Here is an 18,778-nt window from a genome sequence, read left to right as displayed (position 1 = left end):
TCATGATATCACGAGGTCATGGCAGACAAAGGACATCTTTCTCGGGGTGCACGAGAAATTTCACTGAAAGATCGCCCTTTCAGGACTTTTCTGGCACCCAATCATGTTCGTCAAAGGCCGCGTTTTCGGCAGGACAAAATATTCCGTACATGGCTCTAGGATGCGACCTTTTCGAGGCACCAAAATCTGACTTAAATGTCCGCGACAGTCCGCCTCCGTGGAGGAAAACATGAAGATTTCTTGCCTCGGATTTTGAGCGGGCGCCCGCCGTGAGCGTCTCGACGCGGTGCATCACGCTCGGGGAACAACTGCAACGACAATATTGATCCAGCATAATGTAAGTACCCTCTTAGCCTCGGACCTGGGCGAGTACTGCCGCGGCGAGCCTTGGCTTGCCTCTCTGAGCCCTCAGATCGAACTAAGCATGGTCTCCTGCGGCTCGGAATGATCAAAATGGTGGTCCCGGTGATGGCAGCGTAGCCGGCTCGCGTGCACGCCATGTGCCTTTGGATCTTGATCAAAACCGGTGGGGCCGCTTTTTCACTTCCTCTGAATCCTGATGCAAAAGAGCTTAGCCTGAACACGAAAAGGAAGGTGAAAGAAGGCACCAAGCCCGAAAACCGTGACTTGCTGATTGGGGTGCGTCCCACACGGAGATGTGCCAATAATCTTCTGGTTATCACCACCGACGGCCGGAGCAAGGGTGCATGCGCCCCCAGGGGGGAGAGTGACGATCAACATCGAACCGTGCATCCGGACTCCCTGCAATCCCGTTACGCGTAAAACGGCGGGTGGTCGACGGTATTCCCAAGCGCCCACAATGAGAAGGCGGAGAAGGACGAGAAGGAAGGAAACGCGGCGGTCATGCGAGCGTCTGCACATGTGGGAAGCCCCGACGTGCATCGGAAGAAAGACGCGCAGGTGTGCGTCTAGCGCCAACGGTACTCAGGCTGGGATGATGGTGCGGAATGCGGACGCAGCGGCACAGGGACGTACGTATCCGCTGCATACGCGGACGGGGAGGATCTTCTCGTGCTTATCGGGTCTATCAGGTGCGCTGCCTCCGTGGGGCTAGGCTGTATCGTTGACGGACATGAGGATGAGCTTCCGGAAACGGGGGGATGGACGGTCACGATTTACGGGATGGTGCGAAGGACGGACGCGGGCTCGGAGCCTCAGGGAGGTGATGCTCTGCTCGCCACCGCATGCGCTAGAACGAGAAGGGGGTCGGGGAGCGTGCCGGGGTTATGGGACCGAGGGGGGATGGCAGCGCTGAGCGTACAGCATGTCGCGGCCGACGTAATGGAATTGTGGGCGTAGAGACCACGCGTGTACGCAACACGGCGAAATGGAGAGTTGATGATATCCATACGCGTCCAGCAAGTCTCAGTGGGCTTCGAGCAGCGCGTCTGGTCAAATTCATCCGCCGCTTCGGGATTTCCTGCCCCTGGGAGGAGCAGGAGGGTCTGAAAAGCCTCCGTCGATGCGACCGCAACAGAGTCAGCCGGAGGTGAAGATACTTTAGGGGTGCTAACCGCATTGAGTCGCAAGTATGCGACTGCGTAATCGGCCGATGCACCGGATATTTGGCAGGAGATGAGTAGACCGGGATGGCTGCTTCGCTGTGAGGCTGTGGCTGACGAGGTGTGAGGCCAGAACAGCAATGGGTGAGATGGGTAAGCCTGAAAGGGACTGCGTGTCGGTCCAGAGCGGTGCAGAGGTGCCGTATTCCAGTCAGCATCGCCCTAGTAGCCATCTGTAGTCCCCGATCTAAAGCCGGGATTTCGAAATCGCAGTGTTAATCATGGAATGCCAGGGGTTCAAGTAGCGTAAGGCTTGTCTTCTCTGCTAATTCCGCCAACGGGGGATATGGCTACCGTGGGCAGCGAGCAACCTCCTGGAGCACAGTCGCGATACGCAACGAGTCATCGCCGGCACGAAGACATACATTGCGGAGTCCGAGTCGTACCGCCGTCCCGGGTTTCTACAGGGCCGTCAGAGCTGGCAGGCAGCGTATTGTGTCGCGAAACAAATACGGCGCCATGCATCTTTGCCTAGGCAACGCCACCCATTGTTGTGCGTCGCAGGAGTGCAACACACGCACGCACATGACGAGCCGTGAGGAGGGTGCGGCGGCAGAACGCATCGCTCCGAGGAGAAGGCGTGCCGAGACGAGACGGGGGCGGCTGAGGCGCAGGTCGGGGGGCTGCTAACGCGGAGATTCAGGGAAGTCAAGGGTGTGTTGGAAGTTCGTGTTCCATCGCCGTACTGCCGCAATTTGATTTTCGTTTGGGTTCGACTCCGAACGTATGATGTTTCTTGCATCATTGCCGCATTTTCTCCTGGGTCTTTGGTCTCCTAGCAGCAGCAACCACAACAAAGAAGGGATGGTTAGCGCAATACACCCTTCAAGGACAGGCTACCGAGCTCTTGTCTCACCTTCTCACCTTCTCACCTTCTCACAGCTCTCGCACTCTGTTGGCAGCGCATGTGGACGGGCTGGGAATTGCGGAGAGTATTCAATAAACTTGTCGCACCACCTGAGAACGAAGGGCTCCGAGTAGTCGTGGTCTGGACTCGATGGCCGGATGCTCAATGGCACGCCCCGATAGTCGACGCATCGGGCGAAGGGACATCAAGGCGATGCCGATGGCAGAAGTCGATGAAAGGGACAGGTCGGGGAAATGGAGACAACTGCTCGGATCGCAGGGTCGCAGGAGGCCTCGCAACAGCCTCCACGGGCACGTTTTTTGTGTTAGGGTACGCATACTGCCGTATCATTACGCGTATTCCGTTTATCGGTGCGGTTCGCCAACTTGCGTCTTGCATCTTGCATCTTCCTTCCGATTGGGAGCGCTGGGAAATCAACGGGCGAGCTTTGTTATACACCGACATACTCGGGCCCTGCGTTCGCATGAGAATTAATCAGGATGTGGCGCCGGAAAGGAGAACGAAGAGGAGGAGGCATACATGGTTTCCTTGTACAAGGAGCTCGAGACAACGGCTCAACGGACAACGGTCGCAATCGCGTGAGCGTCGGTCGCAGATGGTCCACATGCGGCTACACGACCCGACCTATTTCCCAGCGCTGCAAGCGCGCCGTGTGCCTTGCCGACGCCTCTGAAGTGTCTAACCTCAACCGCAAGCGCGTACTTCTCGACGGCGGCGCCCTATGGCTGCATTAGCGTGGACAGTAGATGCCCAACCTCAGCGTACAATGGAATACAAAAGTGGCACACAAAGTTTCCTACATCTGACTTGTCCGTGAAAGGCGTAGGAGTGCGCCTGTCACCGCCAGTCACGACAGTGCACGGCTCCGCTCGTAACACCATCATCCACGACAGCGGCGTTGTACCAGCCGGGAGAAGGCTGCGGCAGAGACGACATAGAGTGCTGCCAGCAGTGTGCCACTGAGAGGCAACGTAGATGGGCACCTCATCATCATCATTCGTGCCCTGACAGCACACTTGCGTCCAAGTTGGGCGCAGGGCGAGACAATGGCTCGGAGATCGACGACCTTGAACCGATCCGTGCTTTGACTCACAACACCGAGGTCGCTCATCCTCCCGTTGCCACAGGAGTCAGTCCCTGAGGCCCGGGGCAGAATCGATTCGGGCGCTGAAGGCGACAATATAATCGGTGCATGATCCTCGGCCTGCGACTGCGAGGGAGCGCCAACTGTGACCGGAGGCAGTCTCCAGTGGGCGCGACGCCCACATTTGACAGGGGAGAGGTATCAATTTCCCATTCCGGGTACGGGTATGTTTCAGCTCGCCCGCAAAGTCGTCCTGGAGCCAGCGGCCCTGTCTGTATGTTTCGAGCAGTGGCCATGGCAGCCGCTCCGACACTGTGATTGCTGCTGCTGGTGATGGGACGCCAGCAAAGCAGACAAATTCAGGGTGGGAGATAATACATACATACATGCAGACATGCCGGCGGCTGAGCGAACCGGTGGCACGACGGTGGCGAGACAAGGATACCCCGCTCCTGCTGGCATCTTACGTGACGCATTGTATTGTTGGGTTCGGGGCGCGAGGAGCTAGGAGCGAAGGGGCGGATTGTCGAGGGTCCTGCCGTGCCAGTGTGCGATCCGTGGCTACGCTGGGCCCAGGGACCCTTTGACATGCGCGAATCCTGTGGGAACGGCTAGGGGGGAACGCGCCAAACGCGGGCCAGGGTCGGGCGAATACGAGAAGCTCGATAGCGATACAACGGAGCAGCAGGAGCGGAGTCGTCGTGCACAGACGCAGAGCGACACGGGAACAGACGCACGGACGCACCGCAGCATCGGAATGCCCGACTCGCTGTGCACGGTAGCATGAGAAGTTTGTCGCTGTCGGCGTATGTTTGGTCGCCGTCTCGTCGCGTGTCGCGTCACGGTGCAGGGCGAGCTGCTCTGTCCAAGTTGCGGACGCGCGATACGAAGTGCTAGAAGCCCCGCGAACAACGCATTGGGGGAGGGCACGCGCCGCACGGCATGCCGCGGTGAAGGACGGGTCACATTAGCGTTAACCTCAGAACGCGGGCCCGGCCTGGGACGTACCGATGCAATCCAGATGGTACGCTGTGCGACGAAGCTGATTCCATCCCGATGAACTTGAATCAGGAATCATGGGATCAGGAATGATTATGCAGGATCCAGCGGTTGGGGTATTCTGCGGCCGCGTCGATAGACCAGACGCTGCAACGGGCGCCCCAAGAACTTGAAGAGGATCAGCCGATGCATCCACGGCATGGGGCATCTGTGAAGTGTATTCCGAGCTTGAATAATCCTGAGTTCCTTTCGCGTTTCCGTTTCTGTGCCGTTTTCCGACGCATTGGATTCGCTGACCGGCGGACATGTGGGAAGCGTTAATTCCGTGCTCTCTACCGGCCGACTGACCGCCCCAAGGAGCCGTGGTGTACTTCGCAGGAGCACGTCACGGCCGACAGCGTGACGGTTTTGCCCCCCGGTGGGCAAGCCTACGGAAGTCAGGTTCAGCACAATATACACCCTTCTGATCGGGCTTAAACGTTCTAAGAGACAAATATAAGCTATACCGTGTACACGCCGTGATATTACCTCAGGCAGGCATTATTGCGAATGTCTTCACCGCGGGAGCAGTTCGCTTGTGAGAGTGAAGGCGCCTATGCGCAAGCTGGTGTAGGTGCTGGTGGTTTGCGGCGGAGACGTAAATCGCGCGTCAAAGCAGGCACGGCATGTCGGCAGCACGGCGCGACCTCAGAGCGGAACGACTTGAGAAGAGGCGGAGATTTGATTTTGAAGCCTGCGAAGGAGGGGCCTCAGGAAGGAAGCTCGGTGTACGGCGGGTAGGCCGAATTTCATTTACTGCTTTCTGGGAATCGTGGAGGAGATGTCCAATTCCGTGCGGTTCCATCATCGAAGGCATGCGACATATCAACCGATTCTGCCAGCCACATCGCGCGTTCGCGAAGTGGCGTGGTGATACGTGGCGATGTCCCACCCAGGGGCCCAAACACGACCTGGCCTAGCGATACCACACAGCGACTCACTGACGTACGACCTCCGCACATGTACTACGGTGTCCAAGGGCAGGGATCAGCGAAAACAAGGACAGGGGAGGGGCTAGAGGGGATATGAATCCACGTACGTACAGATTTGTGGGCGCACCGTGCGTACGCCCACCGTAAGTACTGCCCGCGGTGACCGACGAATTTGATGTTAGAGGACTCCCAGGGCTACGATATTCACGGATCCACCCCACCGGCAGTATCTCATCTCATCTCTGCCTTCCCATATGCGGCGTGGGGCGCTCCCGCGGCAGGCCTCGCCGCCCCATGCGACCCTGCCCCCCTGCCCCACGCGCAAACATACGATGAGGGCGAGTTATAGTTGTCGACTACTCGTCTGGCCCGCCACAGCCCGCAAGCAAAATGCAGCGGGGGTTCAGGTGAGCTTGAGGACGGGCCCAGTAATCGGGTTCAGATGGACATAGCCTTGCGGAGAACTCGATCGGTCCTCGGTCAGGAATGGTGGTCATGCATCGATCCGAAGTTCAACGTTCGTGTACTGCATACGTATGCGTCTCAGCCACCAGATGCGATACCCATCTGTTGGGTATGGAGCCACTGGAGGGTTTAGAATGGAGGAGGAAAACGCCGGACGGCGGAACTTCGTGGCGATTTCTGCCGGACCCAGATGCACCTTGAGGCATCCCTAGGAGCCTCGAGGCAGGCGGAGCGGCATGGGCGAGGACAGACGGACGACGTCTTGGACATTTAGGTCGACGGAAGAGACGTCATGCCCTGGCAGGGGACCACTCGGGAAGTCTCCTTCCGGGAGCAGGTTTCACATCGTCGAGAGGGTTCGTTCATCTTGTATCGATGTTGGGGTGGTAGGACTGATGAACTCAAGGATAAGCTCGCACGTCAACAGCTCGCAGTCGCGGTCGAGAGAGCGCGTCAACAGAAAGAGAGCATCTAACATCCCAACATCAGCATCTGTCACAGGAGAAACATGCCGGAAGTTCTGCGTGCGGTAGAGATGGTGAGGTCGGCCGCAACTTTTGGCCGTTCTGGGGCATGGATACGGTTCGCACGTAGATCTCGCGTCCGGAGCTATGTATGCTGCAGGAGAGAGGCCATATCAGGGGTTGAAATCTAGGCACGTTTAGCCCCGGGATGCGAGGTCGTCTGCAGATGATGACGGTACTCAACATTATGATGGGTGTTGACCCGTTCGCAACAGACAAAAGGAGAAGGCGCCTATGGTTCCGTCAAGGATCAGTAGCTTGAATCTTAATCCCACGAGCGACCGGAGCTTAGATCAGCACAGGAGAGTGTGTGCAACGAGCAGCATCCTCGTGAAAGAAGACGAGCGGGGAGGACAGTACGACGGGCCTGACACCGATGACGACGTGCTGATGGGTTCTTGGGAGAGAGCGCAGGCGGGTAAGGCGACGGGCTGTCTGTCAACGCTGCAATCACTGCTCCGGGGAACAAGGACTCTTGCGAGCACACCAGCTCGACCGTGGCTCCCGTCGCGTGGCATTGGCGAAGCGGCGCGGGCAGCATCGTCAAACGCGTCGTCAAAATGCACAGTGAGACATGCTCTTCGATGATGTACATTCGTAGCCGAGGCAAACGACTCCGCCGGAAGCAGTGTCGTTATCTGGACTCACAACGGCCATGCAGCTTGGGGCCTTTGTCGCACTGCATCCCGGGAAAAGAGGGAGAGGAGGCGGGCGTTTGAGACATGTTTTCTGTCGGGGGAGATGGGCATGATCAGGGAGGGACGAGAGATCTCGATCAGCCTCCGACCGGAGGGCGTGGAATTAATAACAGAAAAAGCGGAAAAAATATGTAAGAAGTGATGGAAGCGCGGGGCTTGTGCAGGAGATCTGTGTTGTGTCGCGTGGGATTCATCTGAATCTGCCTTCGGAGCTGGCTGGAGGTGGGGGAGAGGGGGAGGAGGGACCCTTGGTGACGGTGACGAGACGATATGATCTCGTCCTAGCCATCATCCCGTCGCCTCTTCCTCCCGCACCCGATTCCCAAATCCCCCAAATACGCTACGCCTCGCCACAACTTTCGGCCCTCCACCGCCTCCTCGCTCTTATTTCTCCCTGCCTCTCTCTCGACCCGCGTCTCTCCCGCTGCCCCATTCGTCCCTGCCTCTCCCCGCGCACGACATATTATCCCACCGGTACATGGCTCTCCAGGCCCTCCCCTCCCCATCCAGCGGAGACAGCCACTCCCCGTCCCCCGAGCTGCCGTCCGAAGGCACCTCTGCGAACGCGTCCCCCGCGTCCGCCACAACCTCTCTCTACGCCCTCCGCGCCGATGACGGCGACTCCCCGCGCGACAGAAGCTCACGAAGCACCCCGACACGCGCAATGGCAGACCTGACGCGCTCCTCCTCTGCCGGAAAAGGCGGCTGCTGGTACGCGTCTCTCCTCTCTTCTCTGCCTTCCCTTCCTGCCCTTCCCTGTCTCTGTCTCCCCGCCGCTTCTCGTCTCCGTGCCTTTGCTCATGTCCTCCTCTTCGCCCCCGCGCTGCCCGCACACACAGGACGTGCCGCGTCCGACGAAAGGTGAGCATCATCCCGCAGTCCACTCCGACGTGATCCCAGCACCACCGCCATTGCACCCGTCGCGCACACGCTCACCTGCCGCCCTTCCCTCCCTCCCCCCTCAGAAATGCGACGAAGAACGCGAAGGCGACTCCTGCAAGACCTGTCTTCGCCTCCGCATAAAGTGCCTTGGATGGGGGCCCAAGCGGCCCGACTGGATGAGGGTGCGTCTATCACATCGCCATGTTGCGCCACCACAAGAAGACAGTGCTCATCGCGTTCCCTCATCTCCCCCTTCTCCCCGCGTTGGCCCCTGACGATGGCGTCCTGCGTCCTGCCGTGTCCTGTTATGTTCGCTCGCCCGTTGAATTGGCTTTGCGGTTGTGTCCCGCGTTCCGGCCGCAATCTGACCGTTCTCGTCCTCGTCATCGCGACCGTGATCATTTCCCCCACCGACCCATCGGCGTGATTTCGAATTGCCTCCTGCACAGGACAAGGAGAAAGTCGCCGCGTACAAGGCCAGCATTAAGGAGCAGCTCTCCCGGATGGGCCTCATACGCGGACAGCCCCGCCAGCCGTGGCACTCCACCGGCCTCGCGTCCTCCCAGCCCTCGACCCCAGGCGTTGCAGGCCCCGGACCCCAGACGACCCTCCGCCGCAGCATGAGTGCGCGCGAGACCTACCACCGTCGAGATACATACATGGCCGGCGCGCCATACCACCTCCCTGGGCTCGCGAACTCCATACCTGGTAAGTCCCCACCCAACCTCGTCCTAGTCCGCGTCTGCGTCCGCTACGTGCACGGTCTTCTCTCTTGGCTCTGCTCCCCGACCGCGTGGGCGTGCGCAGACCGGCAGCGGACCCGAAGGCGAAGGCGGACACGAGGCGCCGCTAGTTAACCTTGTCGGGATTTGTCAGTGCTGACCGAGAGTTCTCGCAGACACCGACTGGTCGCATAACATCTCTGCATCCACGCCCCGCCACCAGGTGCCCCCCATGACGTCCCTCATGCACCAATCCTCCAGCACAAGCCTCCCCGACACCATGTACGCCTTCCCCTCACCGCCGCTCTCCATGTCCGGCCATGAAGAGATCCCATACTCCGCCGGGTTCGGATTGACAGGGCAGGGCATGTCCATGTCGATGCCGCCACCAGCACCTCCAACACCAGCCATCCCGCCACCGCAGTCGACCATCCGTCAGGACGAGTATATCTCGTATTACTTCAAATATGTCCGAGAGTTGCAATACGTATTTGCCGGGGACTCGCTTACGAACCTCCTCTTGCCCGTAAGTGTCGTCTGCACCCAACGCGCAGCTCTTGTACAGCAGGGGCGTGAGCACTGCACCCGTTCGCAACTTCGGCACCGTCGTTCATCTCCCCGGTGCCACAGGCATCGAGGGTAGAACAGCATCCGGTGCTTCTACGAGCCACAGATCCACTGAGGGTGTCGCATCTCACCACACGTTTGGCGCGCTTAATAGAGACCCGTTCGCTGACCCCATCCTCTCTCATCACAGATTGTACAAGCCGAGCCAGACGGCGCCGTCGCGCTCTCCTTGTGCGCCCTCGCGGCCCTGCACCACGCACGAGCACGCATGGCACGGAGCACAACCCCAGTGCTCGAAGACCCGGACAGCGAGACCGCGCCGCCACGACAGTTCTACAACCGCGCGCTTTATCGTCTCATGCACGCCCCGCAGACGAACGGCACCGGCCAGTTCCAGGACTCGGATGCCGTCGCAGCAGTGCAACTCATGGCGTACTCGATGCTCGGAGGCGGCTCGACAGACTGGGCAGTGCCGCTCGACTATGCGTGCGAGTGGCTTTCGCAGACGGGGATCTACAACGAGGAGAACCCAAAACTTACACTCCTCAACATGTCGCCCGCAGGCCGGTTCGCAGCCAAGGCAACAATGGTGCGTCTCTCTTCTTCTTGTCGTTCTTCCACGTGGCGCACCCTCCTTCCGCGTTGCTATCATGACTGCGATGCTGTGAACCGGCGCTGATATTCGTGTGTACCTACCTGCAGTATGTCGACATCTTTGCGAGCATCACGCTCATGCAGCCGCCACGCTACCTGTCGCTATACAAACGGCTCTTCGGGGGCGGGGCGGGCTTCTGGGCGACGAACGCGAGCCCGGCCGGCGCAGGCGGGCAGCACGCCGAGCTCCGCATGGACACGCTCTCCGGGTGCCCGGACGAAGCGCTGCTCGCGATCGCCGAGATATCCGCGCTCGCACACTGGAAGGCGACGGAGCAGCAGAGCGGCAGCCTCAGCGTGCGCGAGCTCATCCGCCGCGGGGACGCCATCGAGAAGGAGCTGCGCGAGCGCGCGACGGGCAAGCGCATCGACGGTGATGACTTTGGCGGGCACGCGGCGCAAGGGGCGGCGGCGTCGTCGTCCCTCGGGGGCGGGCTGGATATGACGCCTGCGGGGCTTGCGGTGCCCATGTCGTCGCCGCAGCCAGGGATGTCGGCGGGGTCGAGGTCGGCCATGTCGCCCGTAGACAACAACAAGCACATCATTGGCGAGATGTTCCGCGAGGCTGCCGTGCTGTATCTGCACACCGTCCTCAGCGAGTCTGTACCAGGTGCGGGACACTCACCTCGGTCCGTTAACGCCCCTCCTTCTGACGTGACTTCGTCCCCTCCCCACAGGTGTGCCCGAGATCACGAACAGCGTGGACCAGATGCTCAAGCTGCTCAACGAGCTGACCCCGTCGCCGTACGACCGCACGCTCGTCTACCCGCTCTTCCTCGCGGGGTGCATGACCGACAACCAGATGATCCGCGAGGTCGTCAAGCACCGGTTCTTCATGCAGGACGCGACGATGGGCAACATCCTCCTCGCGCAGACGATCATGGAGGACATCTGGACCTCGCGCGTGAACGTGATGCGCATGACTCGCCCTGGGGAGCACCCCGTCTTCGCTGACTGGCGTGCCGGCCTCCGCATGCAGTGGGCGAGCCTCCTCCTCGTATGAGCCCGCCGCCTCCGCTATCCCTCATCACCCTACCGCCACGCCCTCGTCTGTCCCCGTCCTAGCTATCCCTCTACCTCTTCGCTTTCCTGCACTCCTACTCCCTGGACTCCCCACCCCCACGCGCGGTATGGTCGCCACGACGCTGTTACATGTCATTCACGAGGTTTCCGACGGAAGCAACATACCTATATCGATATCCCAGCCCCACCCTAATCCGTCCCGGTCTCGGTCTCTTTCGTTCCTCTTCTCATGCTCTGTGCCCGTCCTATACCCCCAGCAGGTAGAGGCTCCGGCTTACGGGAGCCCCGCGCGGAAGTCGTATATGGTCGTGATCTATGTAATGCTCTGTTTAACTCTGCTGTCTTCATATGTCCATATAGCATATATTAGGAATCGACGTGCCTTTTGTATCGTATCGTTTCTAGACTTGTGTGATGCAGCGCCGGGAGAGAAGACGGATAGGTATCCGCCATAACGCGGTCATCGTCGTGGACCGTATACTTAGCAGCTGGTGAAGGGCAAGTTTTGCGCCTCAGGCCATGGAGCCCCAACCAACGGTAGCGCTTTCGAGAAGGATGTCTAGCGCAGAGATGACGACATTCGCAGAACAAGCAGGTCGGGGTATCAAGAGGGTCTGAAGAGATGGCGGTTGTGAGGTGGAGGGCGCATGGAGAGCATGGAGGGCAAGCAGGTCAGAATCAAGCGAGACTCAAGAGGCACAGACTCGGAGGCAGGTGCGCTTGCCGATGATCGGCGGCGGCGGCGGAGGAGGCTGACTTTGATCACGACTTTGAATATCGGAATGGCGATCGGCTGTGGAGCGACGTAACGGAGGGCTGCCCAGGCCTGGGGCGAAGGACTGCGGTGGCGGTCGAAGTGTGGGCGAGTAAGAGAGAGCTAAAGCTGGGAGGGAAGGAAAGCTTGCAGCACGTTCCGTGATGGCTTATATGCATGGGTCTGTGGGCGTTGAGACCAAGAGGAAGCGCGAGAACTGCATCGTGAAACCAAGGCGTCCGCCGGGACCGTTGGAACTTGGGCGGAGTGCAGAATGGGCGTCCTGCCGTGGGCGCGGATCAATGATAAGCTCTAGGCGAGGAGACGCGGTAGACTGATGCGCTCACTCGCTCTGCTTGGGCGGCGTCGCAGCAGAGGCGTGGAGACCCGGGGAGGAGGACAGTCTCTGCAGCGCGGACAGCGGCGAGAGAGCTTTGGGCATGCGCGGGGAGCACTGCGGGCGAGAGAGGTGAAATGGCGAGTTGGTCGGTTGGACGGTATGTGGGGATCAGCATGGGGTCTGTGCCGCAGTTTAACGAGTATGTTCATCATAGCGGCTAGCGGTGGTTTGTAGAGTGGTCTTCGCGACTAGGGTGGCCTTGAAAGTGGTTGCATGGGGTTTTGGCAATATTCTCGCGCATTTTGAGACGACAAGTGCAGGAGTATAAGCAAGTGAGAGCGTCGAGGGAGAGCGCGGGGGGAGATGGGGGGAGATGGAAGGAGGCGAGTATAGAGAGGCGCTATTTACCGACTGGCCGGCATATGAGGGGGCCAATGGCAGGCGGGCGCCAGAGCGGCAATCGGTGATTGACTTGTCTTAGCCGGGGCGAGGTCAATGAGGTCGACATTGCCTCCGCACCGTGTCCTTCTCCGTCTCCTCTCCACCCTCCGACGCCGTCTTCTTCCCGCCTGCTGGAGACTGTCTGCGCGCAAGAGTGGGGGGAACATGTGGGTGCAGCGGAGTAAACTCTCCGCACTATCGTGAGTGTCCGATACTTATGAGAACGAGGACCGCGCTCAGACGGGCATGATCTGCTTAGCCTCGCCGCCCTGGTTTCTTGCGCGCTGCCCGCCCATCTGCCTAATTCCGTACAACATCTTCTTACCATCCTTCTGCGACTCCCAGCGTCCTCTCTGCGCCCATTCCAGCATCCCGCCTGCTCAATGTGAAACCGCTGCGCTGCCTCCAGCTGCACCATATGCTCTCCCTGCGACGCTCGACTGTGGCGGATTCGGATGTCAGGTATTCAACGATCTACGCTCAGGTGCGTTTCGTGTCCCATGCCTTGTGCTTCTGCGCGCTGAGAGACAATGCATGCTAGGGCTGTTCTTTCGCGGAACTCTATCCAAGCTTCTGTCGCGCCCACCCACCGCTCACGGGATTCTATCCATTCAAGTCCTTGTAATCCCGGGCCTCCTGCCCTTGTTCTTCCTCAAGTCTTCACGCCCCAGATGCGACAACTCGGACCGATGTTGCGTGCACATCTGTCACCCCAAAGACTCATCTCACTGCCCAACACGCGTGCCCACCCTCAGTCCATTCTCATCTGTCACGACTCGCCACCTTCCACGGCGACTCGGTCACCGAGTGCGAGCGCCGCCCAGCGCCACCCTTGGATCGTTGCCGCCCATCATCTCGAGCGCGCGCCACAATGACACCAGGCGCGACTACCTCGCACGCGCGGTGCAGGTCCTCCTTCCCGACGGAGTTCGCGAGTGCAACATTGCTGCTGCGCCGTAGCACTGTGGCTTCCTCGGCGCTGACGCATGTCTCACGACGCGTGTTCTCCATCTGCTTGGGCGCGGCGGCTGGACGCTTCACTCCCCCTGGGTCGGCCTTGTTCCTTGGCGTATTTCTCAGGTCCTCTCGGTGTACTTGCGTGCCCGGTTACCTGTCGAATGCATTCCATTACCGTTCATGTTGGGGTGGAACGACGACCTCTCCTCTACAACTACCAAGGACCATCATCGCTCTACGCTCCCCGCTCACGGACATCGACTTCAGGGTAGCCTCTTGTTGGACCTGCCCGTGTCTCGCCGACCATTGCATCTCCTTCCAGCTCCGAATACAAATCACAGAACCCATTGGCAAGGTTTGCGCTCGCCGCCCACGGAGCACGATACTTGGCTCCGACTCGGACGGACGCTCTCAAAGCCCGACGTATTGCATGCCTCATGACGAGTATGTCAGCAAGCCCAACAACGCTTGCACAACGCAATGTCGCCATAATCCGCGGCCCGCATCACCTACGGCAAGGCTCACTGCAGGCCCCCCTGCCACTTCCTACCGTCGCACTGTGGCCGTCTGAGAGCGGAGGTTCTGTCGCAAGGGGCACGGTGACTCGTGAGCATGACCTTACTCGCTGTGATCTGTCCGCCGCTTTCTGACCGAAGTGCTGTTTGTCAGGCTCTTGTGAGCAGCAGCAAAGAGATCGTGTGCCTGCAGGACGAGACCATGACGTAGGCAGAAGGATACTACCTCCGTGCACTTAGGCAGACCCAGCCGAAGTGACCACTGACGGGCGGCGACAAGATGGCATTGGCAGGGACAGACAGTCGAAGTGCCCCTGCGTCGGTACCGTCGTCCTTTCGCCGACAATGTGCCTAGACATGGCACTGACAGCGGTAAGTTGGCGTGCCTGGTCCGCTCGGTATATGGGCGTGTACGAGTACGTACGTACACTAAGATGTCGCCTCGGGGGATATCCGATAGTTATGCTCCTCAGGCACGTCGTGTCCCTCGCCTTACGGTAGCTGCGACTAACCCCGAACGTGTCTGTGCATCCTCCAGCTCAGTCCATCAGACTCCAGAGACTGGAAGCCTGAAGGCGGCGACGCGCATTCGAATTCCTGAATCCTAGGACATGCTCGTTCGGCATTCCCAGTGCCGGCCCTCTTCAAACTTTCTGTGGATGGCTTCTGTGGACTATTACTGATCGGTGAAGCTTGAGCTGCCCTAGGCGTCAGGTGCGCCCCGGATGAACTTCCAAGATCGATTGCAAGGCGTTCGGTAGTATTATCGGTAGGGGATGTGGAATGCGGAATGTGGGTATTTGGTCGATTCTCGGTCTTAGGCCGCTCATCACGATCGTGCGTCCGAGGCGATGCAGCACTTCGCGAGTTCGTGCCATAGAGCACTTACCTTCGGCGGGACCGCATTGTGGTCGTTGTGGTCCTGGACTTCCAGCGCTGGGAAGATATCTTGGTTGTGGTTTGCATGTTCCGCTTTGGCGGCGTTCCGATGGGCCCAACTCCCGAGAATCACTATGTAGTACTGGTGATACCTTCACATCATTGGTTGTTGGGCACGAGTGAGCTGACGAGGAAGCAGTCGGGCTTGCAGGTACAGGTGAGCTGCTGAGCGCTGAGCAGCTGTCCGGTCTGAGGAACTAGTCTGTCCCGGGTTCACATCTGACTCAGCTGTTGGCAAGTTTCTGTTTCTGCCCACTGGAGGAGGAGGGCTAGACCTTGCTAGTAGATCCAGTCACCGACTTGGGTCTAATGCACTGAGCGGCTTGTACTTACCAGTGTGTCATTTACACTACGCTGCATGGCCGTGATGATTATTATTGTTATGCAAGATCATATCTCTGTTAGTATATCGGTTAGTACACGCGCCTGTCACTGCTACGCCATTAGGCCTTCAGTTGGTGGACGCGCGAAAGCGGGGTTCGACTCCCCGACAGAGAGGTGAACGCGACATTCAGTGGTGATTTTTTTGGCTTGACAATGTTTGTGCCCTCGTGTACTTAGTCTAATCAGTAGCCAGACTCACACCACTCCTTCTGCCCGCATGAACTAAATTCGGCTGGCCTGCTCAACTGATCAAGCTCAGAAATGACTTGTGGGCAATCGTCGTTATTGCTCTTCACCCGAACGCAGCACATGACAACGCGAGGGGAACAAAAGTGACGCGTGAAGAGTCATATGTATTCCATCCGGGAAGAAAGAGAGGTCCAAGAGCAAGGGTTCGTCCGGAGAGATGAAAGTAGAGTACATGCCTATGCCCCTCTGCCAGGTCAGGCAGATAGAGCCTGAACTGGCCTTTTGGGGTCAGAGACCAAGAGAGCCAGGAGGAGGAGGAGGGGGGGGATACGCAAGGTGAGGATGGGAAGGAGAACCCGAGTGTCGTTCGGGAGCATGGGGACGCGGTCGGAAATGGTAGGGATCGCATATAGTACATGGAGGGGAGGGTGGTGGGCATGAATGACCGGAAGCGATGGAGACGATGGCGATGCATGAATGAATGTACAGTGGATGAGGAGGCTACCTACAAGGTCCGTTGAGGAGAGAGTGCAAACGAAGATGGTCCCAATACATATGGAAGGAGAAGAACCAGGAAGATATGATGGGGGAAAGGTAGAACGTAAGTAGAAGGAAAGGGCGGCTTGTGGGTGGGAGGGGCACGTTTCCGCGAACCACCCAATCAGGATCCGGTCAGACGTACATACGCTTATGTTACATGTTTGCAGTATCCGGGGGTCGTCGCGCACAACAGCGGCCGTGGAAGGCATGACTGTAGTATGTTGGGGTTGTCGCATTGAGGGCACCGAATACCGCGCGAAACAGTCATGAGGAGGCGGAGGGAATCGATCCAAGGAGGCGGCGTGGTAGCCGAGCCACGATGCAGGTCAGGCTGGGGTACTTGACGTTATACTTGGAAGCGGAGGTGCATTGCGTCCTTCAGGGTCTGCCAGCGTGACCGCTGCAGCTTCTCGGACTCCGGGAAGACGAACTCCCACCTGCAGCGCGGGGACGTCAGTCAGTCTACCGCACACCCCACGGGGAAACAGCACGAGGTGGCAAAACGACGAAGCGAAAGTCAAACGCTCCGAACAAGGGCGAAGACGCAATCAAGCGTGCGGGGAAAGTGTGGACTAGAGGACACGAGAGACTCACCGTATGACCAGGTCACCCTTCCCCACCACCCTGCCGTTCTTGCGAATAGGCATACCCGCACCGAAGATCCGTGATCCATCCGCAGCTTCGACCAGAGTCCGCGGGATGGGGAGGGTGTATTCTTCGCCGTCCAGACCCATCACGTACACTTCGTCGTCTTCAGGCTCCTCACGCTCGTGCTCTGGCCCGTGGTGTCGCCAGCGTCCGAAGTCGAACCTGTATCGCCCTCCGCCGCTACCTCCTTCGCTATCGAGGATGCTGTCATCGTCGTCGCACATGTCCGAGGGATATGGTCGACGGCTGTGCGCGTCTGCCCAGGGTACGCGCACGGGAAGAACGATGTCATCTCCTGACCGCGTGAAACGCGGATGCGCAATCTCCTCGACGACGAATACGATGTCCTGGTACGAGCCGTCTGAGCGTTGGTTGCCTACCCCTGGAACACGAATACGCGTGCCGTTCCGCCATCCGGGCGAGACGTGCACGTCAATCTGCACAGTTTGTGTCTTCGAGGAAGAATGCGAGTGTGACGATTTGTCTGCGCGGAGCGTCCGTGTGACGCGGTAACGGTGCTTCGCGCCGAAACACAAGTCTTCGAGCGTGAGAGGGAGGGGGAAGATCCAATCTATGTCTTTGGAGGTGGAGAGGGGCTTCGGAGAACGGAGAGGCTTGAGAGGAGTACCGAGGTCGATGAACTCGTATTCGTCTTCGAGCGAGTGCTTCTTCGTCTTTCCATGGTGACGGTGCCGGTGCTTGTGCTCGTGAAGAGAGCTATAGGGCGGAAAGAAGGCTAATGTGAGTACGATCGCGCAGTTTGACTTAATCTGGAATATGCACTCAGCCTCAGATGATGTGTCGGAATCACCATCGGGGTGAAGATTAGATGGCTTGAAAGGCCGTGGCGACTTTGGCGCAGCAGAAGTCGTGTGAGATGCTCTGGGGTGGGAACGGTCTGACCTAGAAGACTGATGTGACAAGTCGCGGTCACCAGACCGACGCGCATTGCCAGAACGCGTGTCGCGCGCGTCCTTAGACTGTGCTGCGTGACGAGATGAGGCCTTCTCGCCGGAAGATGAAACGTCTGTACGCTTCGCGGGTGGAGAATCGGTCGATTTCGTAGAGCGTGTGGGTTTCGCGGGGGAGGGATCTGTCGGCTTGGCGATAGGTATCTCCGTCTGCTTCGCGGTGTTATCCGTTGCGCACGAAGCTCCAGAAGAAGACGCGCTTGGTGTCGAACTCGAGGACGATGCTGCGCTAGGCGTCGAACTGGGCCAGAATGAGCGTAGAGTAGAGGAACCGTCTCCATCTTTATGGAGCCAGTGATGTTTGTTGCGCTTTTTGCATTCGTGTACAAGAGCTTTGTAGGCTTCGTTGACCTGGATGGCGGATCGTGCTCGAGCCAGATAGCTCTACTTCGTCAACCTATGATGACGCACCTCGATGAACTTCTCCTTCGACTCCTCTGGATCAGCGTTGTGGCGATCTGGATGCCATCTGAGAGCCTGACAGAGAATGAGTGCATTAGAGTAGCACTTCGGCGTTCATGGCCAAAACAGCTCACCAGTTTCTTGTAGGCCACCCTAATGGCGTCCTCATTGAGATCGTCGGGCCCGAGACCTAGCGTCTCGAGGTGCTTGTTCACGTCCGACGTGGGTGCAGGCATAGTGCGAGCGGGGTATAGGTACAGACACTGTTAGTAGACACGATGGTGGCAAGAGCAAAAACTGGGGCAATTCGAGTGGAAAATAGGCGGTCAGACTCGGCTAGGCGAAGGAGTCTCGACTTTTCGCCTGTCGATTATATGTCTTCAAGTAATGCGCAACGAGGCAGAATAACCGGATCTACCCCACTGTACTGGAACAGTGACGATTACGAGTGACACTGAACAAAAGAAGAAGTGCGACCCTTCGTGGAGACGCCTCGTGGCAAACACGCTTGATGAGAGGCACTTCCGAGACGGCGCTCCTGGACGATGATCAGGAGCGGTGGCTCACTGGCACAAAGCAACTCTTTCATTGCTACGCATCGAGCACTCCTCCAGCATGCATCCAAACGCAATACGTGTTGGGTTGTGGGACAAGGTGT

General features: G+C 58.8%; 8 protein-coding genes and 1 non-coding gene across 9 annotated transcripts; 4 read left to right on the top strand and 5 right to left on the bottom strand.

Annotated features, from left to right (window-relative positions):
• Window positions 1-437: 437 nt before the first annotated feature.
• On the bottom strand, window positions 438-1,056 carry L226DRAFT_71156 (uncharacterized protein). Its single transcript, XM_067687184.1, has one exon. It carries the CDS (start codon window positions 901-903, stop codon window positions 541-543), a length of 363 nt encoding a protein of 120 aa, XP_067535585.1. The 5' UTR covers window positions 904-1,056; the 3' UTR covers window positions 438-540.
• Window positions 1,057-2,032, bottom strand: L226DRAFT_71169 (uncharacterized protein). The gene has a single exon (XM_067687185.1). The coding sequence runs from the start codon at window positions 1,754-1,756 to the stop codon at window positions 1,211-1,213; it is 546 nt and encodes a 181-aa protein (XP_067535584.1). The 5' UTR covers window positions 1,757-2,032; the 3' UTR covers window positions 1,057-1,210.
• A 1,977-nt stretch (window positions 2,033-4,009) lies between these two features.
• Window positions 4,010-5,082, bottom strand: L226DRAFT_71150 (uncharacterized protein). The gene is made up of 3 exons (XM_067687183.1): window positions 5,063-5,082; window positions 4,544-4,962; window positions 4,010-4,428 (listed from the first exon to the last, which is right to left on the bottom strand). The coding sequence occupies exons 2-3, from the start codon at window positions 4,839-4,841 to the stop codon at window positions 4,097-4,099; spliced, it is 630 nt and encodes a 209-aa protein (XP_067535583.1). The 5' UTR covers window positions 4,842-4,962; window positions 5,063-5,082; the 3' UTR covers window positions 4,010-4,096.
• Window positions 5,083-7,251: 2,169 nt separating this feature from the next.
• L226DRAFT_487030 (uncharacterized protein) lies at window positions 7,252-11,467 on the top strand. The gene is made up of 8 exons (XM_067677180.1): window positions 7,252-7,903; window positions 8,032-8,053; window positions 8,158-8,256; window positions 8,524-8,782; window positions 8,973-9,322; window positions 9,554-9,952; window positions 10,066-10,627; window positions 10,695-11,467. The coding sequence occupies exons 1-8, from the start codon at window positions 7,671-7,673 to the stop codon at window positions 11,018-11,020; spliced, it is 2,250 nt and encodes a 749-aa protein (XP_067535582.1). The 5' UTR covers window positions 7,252-7,670; the 3' UTR covers window positions 11,021-11,467.
• Window positions 11,468-11,648: 181 nt separating this feature from the next.
• On the bottom strand, window positions 11,649-12,583 carry L226DRAFT_71043 (uncharacterized protein). The gene is made up of 2 exons (XM_067687182.1): window positions 12,142-12,583; window positions 11,649-12,077 (listed from the first exon to the last, which is right to left on the bottom strand). The coding sequence occupies exons 1-2, from the start codon at window positions 12,344-12,346 to the stop codon at window positions 11,803-11,805; spliced, it is 480 nt and encodes a 159-aa protein (XP_067535581.1). The 5' UTR covers window positions 12,347-12,583; the 3' UTR covers window positions 11,649-11,802.
• On the top strand, window positions 12,489-13,323 carry L226DRAFT_70942 (uncharacterized protein). Its single transcript, XM_067687180.1, has 3 exons — window positions 12,489-12,775; window positions 12,921-13,059; window positions 13,117-13,323. Exons 1-3 carry the CDS (start codon window positions 12,630-12,632, stop codon window positions 13,198-13,200), a joined length of 369 nt encoding a protein of 122 aa, XP_067535580.1. The 5' UTR covers window positions 12,489-12,629; the 3' UTR covers window positions 13,201-13,323.
• On the top strand, window positions 13,089-14,331 carry L226DRAFT_70992 (uncharacterized protein). The gene is made up of 2 exons (XM_067687181.1): window positions 13,089-14,138; window positions 14,202-14,331. The coding sequence occupies exon 1, from the start codon at window positions 13,447-13,449 to the stop codon at window positions 14,101-14,103; it is 657 nt and encodes a 218-aa protein (XP_067535579.1). The 5' UTR covers window positions 13,089-13,446; the 3' UTR covers window positions 14,104-14,138; window positions 14,202-14,331.
• A 1,050-nt stretch (window positions 14,332-15,381) lies between these two features.
• On the top strand, window positions 15,382-15,484 carry L226DRAFT_t125. The gene has a single exon. It is a non-coding gene; the product is annotated as a tRNA-Asp (tRNA).
• A 961-nt stretch (window positions 15,485-16,445) lies between these two features.
• Window positions 16,446-18,356, bottom strand: L226DRAFT_545853 (DnaJ-domain-containing protein; the record flags this gene model as incomplete). The annotated part of the gene is made up of 5 exons (XM_067682376.1): window positions 16,446-16,536; window positions 16,694-17,464; window positions 17,531-18,069; window positions 18,130-18,195; window positions 18,255-18,356. The coding sequence occupies 5 exons, from the start codon at window positions 18,354-18,356 to the stop codon at window positions 16,446-16,448; spliced, it is 1,569 nt and encodes a 522-aa protein (XP_067535578.1).
• Window positions 18,357-18,778: the final 422 nt, after the last annotated feature.

Source organism: Lentinus tigrinus (assembly GCF_003813185.1).
Source record: "Lentinus tigrinus ALCF2SS1-7 unplaced genomic scaffold L226scaffold_12, whole genome shotgun sequence".
NCBI lineage: Eukaryota > Fungi > Basidiomycota > Agaricomycetes > Polyporales > Polyporaceae > Lentinus > Lentinus tigrinus.
The sequence above is the reverse complement of the archived record's forward strand: the minus strand, read 5'-3'. Positions and strand labels throughout refer to the sequence as shown.

Coding starts and splice junctions, on each gene's coding strand:
- L226DRAFT_70992 (XM_067687181.1), top strand. CDS start 13,447: ATGACACCAGGCGCGACTACCTCGCACGCGCGGTGCAGGTCCTCCTTC.
- L226DRAFT_71043 (XM_067687182.1), bottom strand. CDS start 12,346: ATGATGAACATACTCGTTAAACTGCGGCACAGACCCCATGCTGATCCC. Junction 12,078..12,141: donor ACGCCGCCCAAGCAGAGCGA/GTGAGCGCATCA, acceptor CGCCCACGGCAG/GACGCCCATTCTGCACTCCG.
- L226DRAFT_71156 (XM_067687184.1), bottom strand. CDS start 903: ATGCACGTCGGGGCTTCCCACATGTGCAGACGCTCGCATGACCGCCGC.
- L226DRAFT_71169 (XM_067687185.1), bottom strand. CDS start 1,756: ATGGCTACTAGGGCGATGCTGACTGGAATACGGCACCTCTGCACCGCT.
- L226DRAFT_71150 (XM_067687183.1), bottom strand. CDS start 4,841: ATGTCCGCCGGTCAGCGAATCCAATGCGTCGGAAAACGGCACAGAAAC. Junction 4,429..4,543: donor GTACCATCTGGATTGCATCG/GTACGTCCCAGG, acceptor CGGGGCTTCTAG/CACTTCGTATCGCGCGTCCG.
- L226DRAFT_70942 (XM_067687180.1), top strand. CDS start 12,630: ATGAGGTCGACATTGCCTCCGCACCGTGTCCTTCTCCGTCTCCTCTCC. Junction 12,776..12,920: donor AGTAAACTCTCCGCACTATC/GTGAGTGTCCGA, acceptor TGCGACTCCCAG/CGTCCTCTCTGCGCCCATTC. Junction 13,060..13,116: donor ATTCAACGATCTACGCTCAG/GTGCGTTTCGTG, acceptor AATGCATGCTAG/GGCTGTTCTTTCGCGGAACT.
- L226DRAFT_487030 (XM_067677180.1), top strand. CDS start 7,671: ATGGCTCTCCAGGCCCTCCCCTCCCCATCCAGCGGAGACAGCCACTCC. Junction 8,783..8,972: donor GCTCGCGAACTCCATACCTG/GTAAGTCCCCAC, acceptor GAGTTCTCGCAG/ACACCGACTGGTCGCATAAC. Junction 9,953..10,065: donor TCGCAGCCAAGGCAACAATG/GTGCGTCTCTCT, acceptor ACCTACCTGCAG/TATGTCGACATCTTTGCGAG.